The following is a 17,383-nucleotide window of genomic DNA, read 5'->3' as shown; positions in this document are numbered from 1 at the left end:
AATCCCACATACATTTCTGAATTCAAACCCAGGTTTTAGGCTTGTCTTTATCTAGGCATAGCAATTAGCTCCTTAGCTGAACTGTATTCAGGTACTGTATTGCATAATCAATCCAAAACAGAACAGAATAACACAGTTGGAGGTCTTTTAGTCCAATCCCTTGGACTCAAGAAGAAGTGCTATACAATGTTGGTGAACCTCTTCATCACTGAGTGTTGAAATGGGAGCACGAATGCATGTGCGCACATGTGCCAGAAACCAGAAGAGCAGCCACCCAGAGTGCATGTGCGCCCCAGGAAGCTGCTCTTCCGGTTTCTGGCACACACATGCAGTGGTTTGATTCAACCGGTGTAACAACCAGTTCAGTGAGTGCACGCTTTGTGTGTGTGCATGCGTGAAGACCAGCTGGCTGATGTGCATGTGCATGCACATGCTGTAAATTGGAAGAGCAGTCGCCCAGAGCGCATGTGTGGCCCAGGAAAATGATTTTCCAGTTTCTGCATATGTATTGGCCAGCTGGTCTTCATGCATGCATGCACACTAGAAACCGGAAGACCAGGTGGTCACATATGCACGTGCTGGAAACCAGAAGATCATCTTCCTGGCATGCACATGTGTATTGGGTGGCTGCTCTTCCAGTTTCTGGCACTCCCAAGTGCAAGAAGACCAGCTGGCCAGCACGCTGGAACATAGAAGAACAATGGGCAACAGCTTGTGTGTCTGGAGAGATGGCTCTGTGTGCCACTTCTGGCATGCATGGCATAGGTTCGCCATCACAGTCCTATACTATTTCAGATAAATGGCTATCTAATCTCTTTTTTAAATCTCCCAGTGATGGAGTACCCACAACTTCTGAATGCAAGCCATTCCACAATTGTTTTCACTGTCAATAATTCAATAAAAATAATTTTGGGACTGAAGCTTTCCAAACCGATTTCATTTTAGCTACTGAAAAATGCTGCAAATTTGATAGCATCCTGGCCAAATTATGCAGAACTTTTGAGAAACATTTATCCATATTACTTCAAAAGGACATCAGCACCAAATTAAGTTAACCTCCTTAGAAGTAGTCATACATTTATCATATCAGTTGAAGAGAAGCAAAAGAAAAAAGAAAATAGGAGTTGACAACCTAATTTTACCTTAATTATCTTACCATCTCTTTATTTCCAACACTGAATCCATCAGTGTCTTGTTTGTGTCACGTATCAGTGTTTATACCTTTATTTACAATATAACAGCCACTGTAAGATTTATGTTTATTTATCCAGCTATGAATTCCTTTTGCTCTTAAGAAAAGTTGGCTTTTCTTCTTTCACACATGCTCCATGAGTGGTTTTGAGCAACTTTAAATTCACAGTATCCACTTTAAAAGTGATAGCAATAGCAATAGTATTTAGATTTATATACCACTTCACAGTGCTTTACAGCCATCTCTAAGTGGTTTACAGAATCAGCATATTGCCCCCAACAATCTGGGTCCTCATTTTACCGACCTTGGAAGAATGGAAGGCTGAGTCAACCTTGAGCCGGTCAAAATCAAACTCCTAGCAGTCAGCAGAATTAGCCTGCAATACTGCATTCTAAAAACTGTGCCACCATGCTCACATGCTCACATGCTAACATGATATGCTTAGCTGTAGAATCATTTCAGTCTTCTTTATGTGTCTAACACTGTGTATACATGGTTATTATCCTTATATGTTTATAATGTTCAAAATTGTATAAATACTTGGAATGCATAACCATGCCAAAATAAACATTTTACAATGATTTGACAGTGTACAACTAAAATTACTATATTAAAGAATGGAACCTAACAAAAATATGATTTATTCTGGAAAATAACTTAGAAAAGGAACTTGTAGTAATGAAAACATAAACACCAGAAATGCACATGAAAATGCAATGAATTATTTACACCAACCTTTTGAGGAGTGGGGTAAATTGTAGGAAAATTGTTAAAAATTTGCAGTTGATAAATTGGGAGGAGGAGAGAATTGAAAACCAAGGAGAGTTCATTAATAATTCTTCATTCACAAAAATTATGGGAGCAACAATGATATTAGAATAAAGATCTTAATTTTAGGAATGAAATATTAGAATTTAAGGATACATTCAGTGCTGTTTTGTTCTTACAGGCAACATAAAGAAAATTACAGTATTAGAATTCTCTTCTTCTCCCCCTCCAAAACTCAAGACTAAGAATGAGATTTCTAATCCAAGGTGAGTAGGGGATTCCACTATAATCTGATATTTCTGAAGAATTTTGTATATTTTATTCTTGAACTTGTATTGCACTAAATTGTCTTCAGATTCCAGAATACCATTTAGTACAACTTCCACATCCACATTTGCGGCTGTCTCAAGACAGTACGATTCTGACAGAAATTCTGAAAACAGGATTTACTTTGCAATAGATTTACCAATTTTAGTTACCAGAAGAGTAGCTATGTGAATAGAAAAAAAATGTGTGATATATAATACATCTGTCAACAGGAATGTATTTCATAAAACATGACCCATGAAAGCTTTATGAATGCAACATGTGTTAGGAATTCTCAAAATTGTTTGAGGATTTTTGTTATGAACAATATTACAAAAGAGCAACTTAAATTTATGTCATTAAAACCACACAGAGTTTTTAAAAATACAAACAGCGTTTTCAAGTTTGAGGGTTTTTCTTTACTATAGTTGAGTTTCCTACAATAAGTTTTTTTTCATTTAGTAAGATAGTAAAGTTAATGATATATTATTAATAATTAATTCACTTATCATCAATTGTATTAATAATCTTTACTGTTTTATTTCTCTTCATGTGAAGCGACTAGAATTCATGGACAAAAATAAAACTAACATGTTCAAATAGCCAGATGTAGACTCTGGTTGATTGTAGATGTTATTTTATACTTCAGATGACATTCTATTTGGGACAGGTACAAACAACCACAAATTCACATTTTTAATTATTCATCACTTACCTTTTACTATTAATTCTGCATAGTTTGAAACTCCTGATCCACCATCAGAACGGATTACACATCGGTATTTACTGATACTGCGTTGGGATGTATCAGCTACACTGACAGTAGCAGAAAAACGTCTATGGTTGACGACTCTGGTTACCATTAATGCTGTGTCTCTTCCATTCCACTGCTACCATACAAAGAGAGGGAAAAAGATCTAGGTAAGTATAACATGTTGATGAAAAGTGTTTTCCTAACTCATGTTAATTTCCTTCTCTGAAATTTTTACAAAAACATGACATCTTTTCTCCCAAATGAATTAGTTAAACTTGGTGTGTATTGCTAAAATTCAATTTCAGTTTAGAGCAGTAGTTACTGTATATTTTACTACCTATCAACTATATGAGTAGTTGTTTCTTAGGAACAGAAGCCAGTTGGGTGATTTTGGGTCAGCCAATTCCTCTCTCAGTCTTAGAGAAAAAAATCAAAACAACCACTAATCTACACTGGATTACCCTGATAGATTATGGTTTATAACTTTCAATGAAGAGAGGTTCATCCTGCAATGGATTGAGTCAGGCTGATAATAGATTGCAGCATAGCATTGTTCCATTATAAAAGCTATCAATAAAAAAGGTTGGATTTGTAGAAATGTAAGATTCTGAAATGTGTGTCATTTATGAGGATTCAAAGGTCACCTAGTGGATAAGATATATGATTCCATTTTCTTCCTAACAGTATAAAGTGACTCATGCCTCCCTTTTGTAGATATTAGGCCAAGATCAAAAACTCATTGGATATAATAAAAGTATGCAGGGCAGGCTGCACAATCCATCCTGTATTTTGCTTCAACATGTACTGTGGCCTTGAATTGTCTCACAGCAGATGAAAGAATTGTAACAACTGCCTTCATTTAAAAAAAATAAAAAAAATAAATCTTACTTATTCTCTGTTTTCTTTTTCAACATAGATGCTAGCTGTGAATTGAAAAAAACAACAACAACATATATATATATATATATATATATATATATATATATATATATATATATATATATATATATATATATATATATATATATATATATATATATATATATATTGTTGTTCTCAAGGACAAACAGATAACAAAAATGATTGGCAGGGTATATTTGTGCTGGGTTTAGAGACTACTTATCAGAGGCAATTTATTCAGCTGAAACAATAGTACAGTCAGTTCTTCGGAGTAAATCTGGCAGTTCTAAACTATAGTGGTTGTAGTAACAAGCACAGCCATCCTTAAGAAAATAGTAGCTGAGATTTGAGCTATTTTAGAATTTCTAACAAAAGGTGTGATTGAGAATGATTAGGATCAGAATATAGATTAATAAAATAGTATGACTGAAATAAATTAGGTTTGCAAATAAAATGTAGAAGCAATTAAAAAAGTAGAAATAAAGTAAGGCATCCTGAAATTTCCTCACATTGATCTCATCCCATTCTTTTGAAAGATTAGCTTTCAGTGCCTTGCTTGTTTCTTTTTCTTTACAGCCTCAAAATCAGATCTCTAATTCTGTTAATTCTGATTTTTTCCAATGGGAACATAAAAAACATTTGGTGCATTTATGCCATAAGAATATATAAGAGAGAAGAAATATAGTAAACAAATGCTATATAATATTTCTTATAAAGTTAAATATTTAGCTGCTCAGGTTTATATATTTCCTATAAAGTTAAACATTTAACTGCTCAAGATATTAAATATATTCAGCTAAATAATTTTTCAGGCCATAAATTTAAATCCCATTTTATGTGTTTCAGAATGTTCTCTTACTCAAAGGGAAATGATGAAAGTATTGCACAGAAATTTTCCAATGGATTCAGTTTATCTATTTGTTCATAGATGAGAAATATGGTTTGAAACTTCTAAAGAACCTAAAGGATCATTGTGCTTTTACCTGTAGCCACAATTTGTCATGCTGAGACCACTTTCCTCCTGCAATGCACTGGAATGTTGCATTTTGCCCAACATTAACCTCCACATTTTGCAGCCGCAGGAAGTGAGGAGCTTTTCCTAACAAAAAGACAAAATATTACCAGGATAGAGCATCACAATGCATAATGATAGCAGAAGTAAAATGAGAACCATCCTTTTCTTCCTTCCTTCCTTCCTTCCTTCCTTCCTTCCTTCCTTCCTTCCTTCCTTCCTTCCTTCCTTCCTTCCTTCCTTCCTTTTGCCAAGTTTCTCATAGAATAAATGACCTAGCAAAGTAATGCTAATCCTGTCTTTTGGTTTTCTTTTTTTTTATATGCAGACTGTCTTTCCTGTTCTAGCTAAGAAGATGAAAAGAAACACAATGACCACCTTGCCATAAGCAGTGTACTATAAATAAATATTCTATAACAAAAGAATCCAACATTTCCCAGGATATTCAATTAATATTTAGTGGAAGCAAAAAGCAAATGCCCTCTGTAGAAAGATGGAAAGAACCATTAGAAAGATAGAAAGAAAGAACCATTGCAGAAAAGGCTCTTCTCTTGGACCACACCAATCAAAATGTGTTGATTGATGGGATCCTTCTGGTGATGGATGATCTCACCCAGAAGCTTCATGTAGATCTTTAAAAGGAATGGAGAGAGGACTGAGCCCTGCAGCACACCACAAAGGGTTCAGTACTCTCTCTCTCCACTCCAGCTGTGGACTGTACTTCTCACTCCCTATCAACACCAGTTAGGATCTGCCTGGGACAAAGGAGCCTCAAACCCTGCAACCAACCCAAAAGGATACCACAGTCAAGGAGAACAAGGATGGATGCACTACACAGAAGATAGAAGTAAAAGGTTTATTTTACCAATTATCTTAGAGACAATAATCCAAAAACAAAGAATCACATCACTATGTTTCATACAGCTTGAAGCTATAACTCAGTAGCAAACTAGTATTAAGAGCAACAATTTATTAAAATGTTATACCACCCAACTCTCAATGACTCTGGGTGGCGCACAACAAAGAAATTACAATAAATCCAATAACATAAATACTACTGATAAAAGATGGCAAGTGCAATGCAGCAAGGAGTCTCATTCTCTCTCACTAAAGATCTAGGAAAAGAGCCAGGTCTTCATAGCTCTTTTAAATTACAGCAGATATGAGGCCATCTGGATCTTGGATGGCACAGTTACTTTCAGGGAAAGGTCCAATTCGCCAATTCACAGGTTTACATCATTTTCCAGACTTCCAAGTAAAAAGGAGCACCCTGGCCACCTTTCATGCTGGAGCTTTGCTTCCAGAATATCTGCAATATTGGGTTGCTTGTTTTTTCATAATGTCTCTGGCATTTCAAATATATAACCAAAGCAAATGGTTTTTGTATATCAAAATCTATTTCTTCTTCTGTTCATTGCATAAATACAATGCATGTACTTTATTAACTGATGTTGCCAACTTTTTGAATATGTTTGGTTCTGTGCTATAGCTGCATTCCAGAGGCAAAGAATTCAAGATATTCACCAAATTTAAGTCTACAAAGGTTCCATTATCAGAAAATTTACCCATTTATCCAGTACTAAATAATATGCTAAGCCACAGCATTGCAATGGTAACTGATTATTTTAGAATGCACTAACAGTGAAATGGGAGATCTCTGATCAAGATTTACTTCAGATTATAGCAATCTTAGAATCCAGTTATGACTATGGTGATGGAGCAGACACACTTTTAATTTTTGTCACCCATTTTTATATTTAAATTAAAACCATTCTCCAAACTTGGCTGTTTGCTTCAGATAGCAAAATAAATATCCATAGTAAGGGAAAACTAGCTAGTAACTGTCCACAACATATATTGTATTCCTGAAGAACCACATCCAGTCAATCAAGTTAAATAGTGCTATGCCATCCCTTTTAACTGGTCACTAATTTATCCATGTCAAAATGTATTGATGTACTAGCTCTTGGCTGAGGCAGGGTCATAGATCTGTCATTTGAAATGGAGAGCCCTTGATACGAAGCAGTACTGCTTTAATATATTTAATCAAACGATTTTGACAGTTAATATCTTCAATTCCCTCCAACTCCAGTGTATGGACCTGTTTAATTGGCAATAATTCTTCTATTTTAAGTTCTCTGGCACTTCTGAATTAGAACAAAAGAAAGCATTTACTAATAAGAACAGGCAAAATCTGCTTGTTTGCATGCAAACCATACTAATCTACATTTCCCAAATTGATAAGTAAAGCAGCATATAATTATTTGGGGGAAGGGGGCAAGAGATTTCCTGGCTTTAATTTCTTTGAGCATTTTGATACAATTCCTTAATCACAAATAGACAAGAACAATTAGGCAAAATCTCATGCAAAATTACTGCTAAAGGATGCTAGTTAGATCCTCAGTTATATGTATATTTTCTATTCCTCCTCATTGCAGTCTTGTTTCTTACAGTAGATAATTTTTATTATGTTATGTTAGGCTTGGAAAGTTAGTAACATCTCCTTCAATTGACGAAGTCATGTAGTTTACTTGATGTCAAAAGAAAAAAAATATTTGCCACTTAGTTCCTATGAAATATTTTTTTTTAATTTTTCCCTCTTATCTATAGGCCTAGTTTTTTTTTAGTTGTCTTCTACTCAAGTAGTAAGAAAAACAGATCCTGTTTAGCTTTTCAAAATCATTCAGTTATTCATGAAATTCTTACTGGATGACTAGTTACTGTGACTTAGTTCACAGTGACTAATTTTCTGCACAGAGGTTTTTTGGGTGGGTGGGTGGGAAGGATAGGCAGGGGTTTTGAAGTATAATGGAAATAAAGGGATGAAGGAAAGAGAGCAAATGGGGCATAAAATAAGTTTATGGTTTTAAATAAAAAGCCATACTATGTGAACAGAAGCACTTTGGAGTCAAAATTTTAATCTTCTACAGAATTTTGAACTGATTTCTGCTAATTTGAGTGGAAAGAACTCACCAGACTAACAGGGTTATAGTTCTGCTCCCAATCTTTGTACGCACTACCAATGTATGTATAGACCACCCATTCTTACATTCAAAACTCATGCTTAAAATACCACTCCATGTTCCTTTTTTGCAATAATTTCACTAATAATTATCGTGTCATCACAGTTGAATTTAAACCTGGAAAATCTGGAGACAGTCTCTGAAAAAAAAGTTTCCAATTGTTTGGTAAGCATTCATAAAACACTGAATTACCAGTTTATCCATATCCTTCCTAAAAAGATCAGACTGATGCTTAAATTTACTACCAGGGAATAAAATAATCTGCCACAACTTTCTCAGTACAGATTTTGAAGAAGATTGTGACAAGAGCATCCCATTAAATGTTTTGCCAAGGTATCTGAATTTACTGAAACTTATAATTCACTATGTCATGATTTCCCAAGAATATTCTGATAATTCTTGAAGGTGGGCAAACTTTTTCATCACACATTAATCATGGGATTAAAATGCACTGAATAGATGAAAACCTTTGAACCAACTTAAAACAATTTGTCCCAAAGATGCTGTTTCAAAAGGCGACTGGATTTTTTGGGTTTTCTTTGAAGACATTTTGCTTCTCATCAGAGGTGGTATTCAGCAGGTTCTGACCAGTTCTGAAGAACGGGTAGTGGAAATTTTGAGTAGTTCAGAGAACCGGCAGATACCACCTCTGACTGGAGATTTTACAGTATCCTTTCCCTGCCACACCCAAAAGCCACGCCCACAGAACCAGTAGTAAAAAAATTGAATCCCACCACTGCTTCTCATCCAAGAAGCTTCTTCAGCTCTGACTGGATGGTGGGGAATGGATTTATTCTTCTTGCAGACAGCTGGTCATTTGCATTATTTTAGCAAGTTGTTAAGGCCACCTGGAGTTTATCTGATAAACCTCCAGATGTGGTGCAAATGGGTGTGGACTGTGGAGCCTTCTTGGAACTGCTGAAAGGACTGTGTTGTAGATTGGAGATAGATTGTGTCATATCCCCCTTCTGTTGAGAGAGAGCTGTTCAATTTTGACATAGATGGCCTCTTTGACCTCTCTTTCAAACCAGTGGTCCTCTCTGTCCAAAATGTGGACTTTGCTGTCTTTAAAGGATTGACCTTTGTTTTTTTAAATACAGATGGACTGTTGAATCTAGTCCGGATGGGTTTATTCTCCTATGTTGCACTATGCATTTATGGTTAAAGCAGTTTGATTCAAGAGTTCCAGTCTCATTTTGCAAGAGTGAAAAATGGTTGATTGAATTATTTACAGTAGATTTGCATTATTTTCATGATATTGTAGGTGAGGGCTCTTCAACATTTTGTCCTTTAACTAACAAACCTTATAACACAGAATCACCATGAGTGAGTTGAGAGGCCATAAAATTTTCTTCAATAAATAAATAATAAACACAGAAAGCTCTGTAGCAAACTGTGGTGATGCCAACATGGCTACATGCAGATACATCATCATACAAATGCCACTACAGGTAATCCTCAACTTACAATAGTTCATTTAATAACCATTCAAAGTTACAACTTCACTGAAAAATGTGACTTATGACTATTTTTCACACATAAAATCATTGCAACATTCCCATGGTTATGTGATCAAAATCTGGATGCTTGGCAACAGACTCGTATTTATGATGGTGCAGTATCCTGGGATAATGTGATCACTTTTTGAGATCTTCTGACAAACAAAGTCAATGAAGAAGCCAGATTCACTTAACAGTTACAGGGATGAGGTAAAATTCATTTAACAACTATCTCACTTAGCAAAATAAATTTTGGGCTCAAATGTGGTTTTAAGTCAAGGACTATCTATATTATGTACTGATGTTTCTACATCAGACACATAAGTCAATGCATTTGCATGATGACCTTGTCACATATTTTCATCATTTATCCCTTCAGAGACACCTACACTGTCAAAGTAAGTTGGAACAAGGCTGCATGGCCCAAAGTGACTCGAGAAACTAACTGTTAAATTTTCTGTGGTTTATCTAAAAATCTGTGCTTAGCTTCTCCCAGTTGGTGGGACTAAAAATGCTTTAGTCTGCTTACTTTGTCCTAATTATTAAGCTCTCCATAGAAATAAAAAAGCCAGATAATTCCCATGATCATACGAAATAGCCTAAATTAACATTAAAATTCATACTGTGTAAGTTTGTTCTTTACTGTTATAAACTGAGTATCTTTAATGTCAATTTGATACAGATTCCTAATTGAATGCTTTTAAAATAAATCTGAATAGAACAGCTGAAAGAAATACAGTAGCCTAGGAAATGTAGCAAAACAATCTTTGACTTATTTCTTTATTTCACAGTGTGAGTCACATGCATATACACACACACACAAACACAAAGTCTTTCAAAGAAGCACTGCAAAGATTTACATTTCTTTAAAGAAAAACACTCCAGGCCTTTTTTTCCAGTGTGAATGTTGCACTAATTTGCTTAGTTGTGTTAAAGAAGGTTCTCCTCCCTATCCCAACTTTCTCTCTTTAAGTTAATTCTATAGGGAATCACTAAAACCCTATAATTCTCTCCCTTCAATGGTCCTAACAATCAGGGCTTTATTTCCCTTTAATAATGGTTTAAAATTTTGGCACTTGCTGCACATTTGAAGCAGCTTTGCTTGTTGTACAACTTGAGAAATTATGTATTTATTCAGGGCTGATTGCTTCCACTCCGCAAGCATTTGGAATAGATAAAAGGAAATGCTTCAGAACTGACTAAATTGGCTAAATTACTCATTTGAACATGAAAAGCATTGCTATGGTTAGGAGGGAATCGGGGGAGATGCTTACTGCATGGATGAGCAAGGACTCTGACTTCATCCACAGCTATGTATCCGGGGTGACCCTTCAAGGAAACCGATTCAAATATGACCTGAAATTCATAGGAGACAACAAGCTGATTAAGTAAACAATTGAAAATTATACACAAAACATTACTCTAACATCCCTTAAGTACAAAAGATTCAGATTCCGTAATAGATGCTTTGCAGATAGTCCTTGTTTAGCAAACACAACTTGGAATAGTAACTCAGTTGTTAAGCAAAATGATTGCTAAATGAAACCGCATCTATGTTTATGGTCTTACTTCAGCTTCCCTTTGCTTTACAGACCTGTGAAGGTCATAAATGCAAGGATTGATCATAACCACTGTAATTGAATGGTCACTAAACAAGTCAGTTGCCAAACAAGGACTACCTGTATTCCACAGAACAACCCACTCAGTTTCCAAATTTACTTATGTAGATATACATAAGTATATTTCAAAGACCCTCCTCCAAAAAGTGTGCAAATATGCATGCATGTAAAACACTGTACATTAAAAATCTGTACCAGAAATAAATATAATCATGAAGCCAGCTAAATCTTAAGTCCTAGAACTATGATGGCAGAAAGAATGAAAAATTATAGAATGCGTTAATAGCCAGACAATAAATGGTTAAAAAGAATGTGCTACAGAAGACACCTGAAAAGAATGTACAAGATTTTATCAAGATGCTTCAAGACAAGTTATGAAGTGTTATAAAGTCCTTGAAAATATTTTTTTTCTGATAAGATTCTTCAACTCCCTATAGTTATGGATTGGTCATAGAAAACAACATCTTGATGAGATGGTTCACTATCAGAATTTAATGAATGATAAGGAGAAAATAGGTGAGGCTAAGAGCAATCAACTTGATGTAATCCAGCATTGTTTATAAAAAAGAGGGAAGAGAAATCTGAAGTGCCATTTTTTATTCCATCAAGATTCATCCTGAAAGACATTCCAAGGTGATTTCCCATGCTCTTTCATTGCCTGGCAACAAGAAGGATATTTGATATGTAAGATCTAAATGATGGATGTTCATGTGTGGCTAGAATACAGCTTTTAAAATCTAACAGAAGCCCCCTAGAATTGTTGGATGATGTTGTTGGATGGTCCTAATTCTATAACAGAGGACAAACCTCTTCTTAAAGACTGAATTGGTTGAGAGTAAGGGAAATAGTAAAGAAATCATGACTGGACAGAGGTGCTAAGATCCACAAAAAGAGAAAAGTGAGAAGTTGAAGCAATGTATAGATATGGTAAAAATAAACCATAAACCTGAACCATTTTAGTGTCATGAGGTTCTCTGAGTTTTTCATTCTTATTTTCTCTATGTTCTCTGATTGGTTGTTTTCTTGCAGACATTTCATTATCCCAAACTAGGTAACATCATCAGTGCTAAAATCAATGCATTTTAGTTTTATCTGTATTTATTTTTTATCTCATATGTTTACATTTTGGAGCAAAGTATTTCTTGTTTTTGGGGGAATTCACACCCCACAGAGCAATACCCTGAAATTTTTTTCATGTACAGTGAATGATTAATGCATATGTGTATGTGTATATACACACACACACACACAAAGACAAACACACAATCTTTTCAGGTTGTTCCAAATGGTTTGTACAAAAGACAGCATTAGTCATTGTGATTTTGGCATTTCCCAAACAAGTAGTTCAATCATGACACAATTATCTAATTTGTTGTCAACATTAATATTCAGAAAGAGAGCAATTTGGGGATTTAAAAAAATCAGATGTTTCATTCCTTTAGGAGTAATCTTCAAAAGTCATTCTAAAAGTAGGCATAACCAAAATCAAACTTTGGGTACTCTATGTCCACTTCTTTCTGCTCCTGAATGAATGAATGAATTCATCATTGGACAAGTGTGATTAGACACACAAGGAATTTGTCTTGGTGCATATGCTCTTAGTGTACATAACAAGGAAAGATACATTCATTAAGAATCATAAGTACAACACTTAATGATAGTCATAGGGTACAAATAAGCAATTTCCTTAGAGAAGTAAATTTCCCTTTTCCTTCTCACTCAATCATATGACCATGATTACTGATGAAAAAAAATGGTAAATAATATTCAAGAAGCCTGCTGAATAAAAGAGAAAAATATATTTATTGTAAGTGATTGAATATCCAAGGTTGCAAGAATTTAGGAATACCTGTCAGATTTACTGCTTAGGTTCCTATTGGACAGATTTTAAAAAATACCCCATTTCAATTTAATGTATATACTGTGTCTGAGAATAGTCTAATTCTCTGCATGGCAAGGAAAACCAGACTGTACATATCAGTAGATTTTAGCTCTCATGCTGTTAGGACATATTCATATGTTTGATTTGTGAATTGTGGTCATTTTAATTAATTTTCTTACTATTATTCCTACACAAATGAAGGCAAATACAGGTGAAACTCGAAAAATTAGAATATCATGCAAAAGTTCATTTATTTCAGTAATGCAACTTAAAAGGTGAACCTAATATATAAGATAGACTCATTACATGCAAAGCAAAATAGTTCAAGCTGTGATGTGTCATAATTGAGATGGTTATGGCTTACAGCTCATGAAAACCCCAAATCCACAATCTCAGAACATTAGAATACTGTGAAAAGGTTCAATATTCTAGGCTCAAAGTGTCCCACTCTAATCAGCTAATTAAGCCATAACACCTGCAGAGGGTTCCTGAGCCTTTAAATGGTCTCTCAGTCTGGTTCAGTAGGAATCACAATCATGGGAAAGACTGCTGACCTGACAGTTGTGCAGAAAACCATCATTGACACTCTCCATAAGGAGGGAAAGCCTCAAAAGGTAATTGCAAAAGAAGTTGGATGTTCCCAAAGTGCTGTATCAAAGCACATTAATAGAAAGTTAGGTGGAAAGGAAAAGGGTGGAGGAAAAGGGTGCACAAGCAGCAGGGATGACCCAAGCCTGGAGAGGATTGTCAGGAAAAGGCCATTCAAAAGTGTTGGGGACTTTCACAAGGAGTGGACTGAGGCTGGAGTCAGTGCATCAAGAGCCACCACACACAGATGGATCCTGGACATGGGCTTCAAATGTCGCATTCCTCTTGTCAAGCTGCTCCTGAACAACAAACAACATCAGAAGCATCTTACCCAGGCTAAAGAAAAACAGAACTGGTCTGTTGCTCAGTGGTCCAAAGTCCTCTTTTCTGATGAGAGCAACTTTTGCATCTCATTTGGAAACCAGAGTCTGGAGGAAGAATGGAGAGGCACACACTGCAAGATGCTTGAAGTCCAGTGTTAAATTTCCAGAGTCTGTGTTGATTTGGGGAGCCACGTCAGCTGCTGGTATTGGTTCACTGTGCTTCGTTAAGTCCAGGGTCAACGCAGCCGTCTACCAGGAGATTTTGGAGCACATCATGCTTCCTTCCACAGATGAGCTTTATGGGGATGCTGACTTCATTTTCCAGCAGGACTTGGCACCTGCCCACACTGCCAAAAGCACCAAAACCTGGTTCAATGACCGTGGTATTACTGTGCTTGATTGTTCAGCAAACTTGCCTGACCTGAACCCCATAGAGAATCTATGGGGCATTGCCAAGAGAAAGATGAGAGACATGAGACTGAACAATGCAGAAGAGCTGAAGGCCACTAATGAAGCATCCTGGTCTTCCATAACACCTCAGCAGTGCCACAGGCTGATAGCTTCCATGCCATGCCGCATTGAGGCAGTAATTGCTGCAAAAGGGGCCCAAACCAAGTACTGAGTACATATGCATGCTTATATTTTTCAGAGGTCCGATATTGTTCTATGTACAATCCTTATTTTATTGATTGCATGTAATATTCTCATTTTCTGAGATTGTGGATTTGGGGTTTTCATGAGCTGTAAGCCATAATCATCACAATTATGACAAATCATGGCTTGAACTATCTTGCTTTGCATGTAATGAGTCTATCTCATATATTAGTTTCACCTTTTAAGTTGCATCACTGAAATAAATGAACTTTTGCACGATATTCTAATTTTTCGAGTTTTACCTGCATACTGTCCCAGGATAATTGTTGCATGAACCAATCTGGGTCAGTCACTGGGTCCAAAAGTTTAGTCTTCTGAGATTTGGGCTCCAGCATGGGTATGAAAGCTCAGAAGATTAAACCTTTGGTCCCACTGACTAACCCAGATTAGATCCTGCATTGTTGTTTACTACCCTTTTCCTTCTCCTCCAAGTTCCTTAAGGACCCGATTGTGATGCAGAAATGTCACTAAAGAAGATTGGGCTAAAATTAGTTGTTTATTGTTGATGGATGAAGTTCATTTAACAGAAAAATATTTTAGCTCTTTCTCACTTCCAATTTCAAAATTGAAATAAAATATAATAAAAACCAATAGAAAATGAGCAATTTGCTCTTTAAAAGCTACAGTGGCCCACAGGCTGCAGCTTGCCCACCACTATGGTCAAAGAAAAGAAATCTCAAGTATACCTGGTAAAAGTGTGGCCAGAAAGTACTGATCGCAAGCTCTGCTTTCACCCAACCTTCTGTAACAAGCCCAGAGACATTCCAGATAGGGTTGCCTTGAGGTCCACCATTCACTTTCACATAAACATTCAAGGATCCAGGGCTAGAACGGTCACGGCTGGACAAGTAGTAATGGAAATCAATGCAGTGAGTGTCGTTTTCCTTCAGTGTTGGTAAAAGCAAGTGGGCCTTTTGCCCAGATGCCCTCCCAGAACTATTCACCATCATGAAGGAGCCTAAAAAGAAAAGAAAAGAAAAGAAAAGAAAAGAAAAGAAAAGAAAAGAAAAGAAAAGAAAAGAAAAGAAAAGAAAAGAAAAGATCAGTAGTTCCTTTTGTTGTTGTGAGTTGTTAATATTACAATTAAATTAATTAAAGAGTCAATAGTTCTAAATAATAGGGCCAACAGTCAGAAATCCAAACAGCTGTTAATTTTCTCAGCTCTATTACTATTATTATAATTCAACGCTTTTCTGTTGGGGAGGGAAACACCAAGAACGACAAAAATACATTTGTATCCACTGCTTGCATCATCATCTAAAAAGGGCCATTTGTTATTATTTTCAGATTTTTCAGCCTTGGATTTCAAACTGTCTGAAAGGAAAATATTGACTTCAGACATGAAGAGCATATCATACTTCCTTTTCGCTCTACTGAAGTTACACTACCAGACTCTTTTTATTGCATACACAAACGCTATTAAGCTGTCTGTTTTTATAACATGTCCATATTTATAGATTACAATATATCAAGAATCCTACAATTTGGGAAGTCAGTTATTTTTTTGGAGAAACCACTGAATTGTATTAAGTAGAGTTTTCAAAATGATTGTTTCAGTGGCATGGCTATTTACACAGCTGTCATCTACAAGATGGAAAACTGGTAATGGTAGAAGAACCATATTTACTAAGGAGCCTAACTATAAGGTGAGAAATAAAGTCCAGAATTTAAAACCACTCTTTGGAATCTTCATTTTTCTGCTTCAACAGCTTTTGAGACAGAAACTGATAAGATTCAGAGATTATGAGTCAAAGTGTTCAACTCCAAATTCACACATTTGTTCCTGCAAAAAATAACTAAATGCACAGTAAACCGCCTTTATACTTTTTGCCCAAAAATGTCCTCAGATATATTCATGTAGTCAGCAGAACTAAGATAAACTCAATAAAACTGATATATTTTAAATGTGAGAATATATTTAAAAAGCTTCATTCATATATGCACACAGTCTAAGCAAAAAAAAAGTATGCCAAAATAAATAAACTAACAAAACACCCACCACCACGTACATATTTACGGACATTTTGTTCAACTTCAGAAAAACAAAATTTTATATTATAAGTTATTGTACAAGTTTGATACATGATTTCTACAATCAACTTATTCTATCATGTATACTTCAGACATGGAGTCAATATCCACCAGTGAGATAAACTGACATCTGGTAACATTACTGTGGTGATAAAATACTAATATGAGCAGGGTTGATATTCCTAAAGCAATGGTTGGATGATTCCATAAATCACTTGCATGGAAGATGTCATGTACTTTTTGTGCTATTTGCTGTAGTTGCTGACTAGATAGTTCAATAAATAACCAACTAACCCTGAGATTAGCGATCTAAGTAATTTTCTGGATCCTTGCTTCTAAATTATCCTTGGTGGGAGAAAAAGTACTCCACAGTTTGATAGTAGAAGTTCTTCCTAAGACTTCACACTGTTCAATGTTAATCCAAGTAGCATACTTTACTCATTTGTTTATTTGATTTATATGTCTCCCCACCTTGTAAAAGACAACTCTGTGTGGTTCACAACAATAATAAAAAAACCACAATAAAAAAACCAAAATAATTAGAACCTGACCTACCACTGCCAGCCAGCCAGCCAACCAACCAACCAACCCTGTCTCACCAGATGATAACACTGAAGGGATGGAACCTGGAATGTGCCCACTCTATTTAACCTAGGAAGATATCTTTTGGGATAGTCAATTTTGCAAATAATTTGGCCCTGTGCCCTATATGTCCAACACTTACAGTCGGGGTTCATTCAAAGGAAGCCTAACTACAAATGATAGATTGAAGAAATCTTCACAAAACATGTCAACTCTAACTGTATGTCTTTTTATGCAAGTAAAAAAGCAC

The 17,383-nt window shown here is 35.6% G+C and overlaps 1 protein-coding gene across 2 annotated transcripts in view; it reads right to left on the bottom strand.

The window, feature by feature from the left end:
* Nucleotides 1-17,383, bottom strand: part of PTPRT (protein tyrosine phosphatase receptor type T) — a 687,970-nt gene that overhangs the window by 382,196 nt on the left and 288,391 nt on the right. For both annotated transcript variants that reach the window (XM_087959374.1, XM_087959375.1), the window contains exons 3-6: nt 15,207-15,478; nt 10,729-10,810; nt 4,904-5,019; nt 2,982-3,156 (exon numbers count right to left, since the gene is read on the bottom strand). In XM_087959374.1, coding sequence (XP_087815500.1) covers nt 2,982-3,156; nt 4,904-5,019; nt 10,729-10,810; nt 15,207-15,478 — 645 coding nt within the window. The remainder of the gene's footprint in view (nt 1-2,981; nt 3,157-4,903; nt 5,020-10,728; nt 10,811-15,206; nt 15,479-17,383) is intronic.

This window comes from Notechis scutatus, chromosome 3 (genome assembly GCF_049901735.1).
Source record: "Notechis scutatus isolate UNSWTSFEM ecotype Mainland chromosome 3, rNotScu1.2, whole genome shotgun sequence".
In the NCBI taxonomy this organism is placed as follows: Eukaryota; Metazoa; Chordata; class Lepidosauria; order Squamata; family Elapidae; genus Notechis; species Notechis scutatus.
The sequence above is the reverse complement of the archived record's forward strand: the minus strand, read 5'-3'. Positions and strand labels throughout refer to the sequence as shown.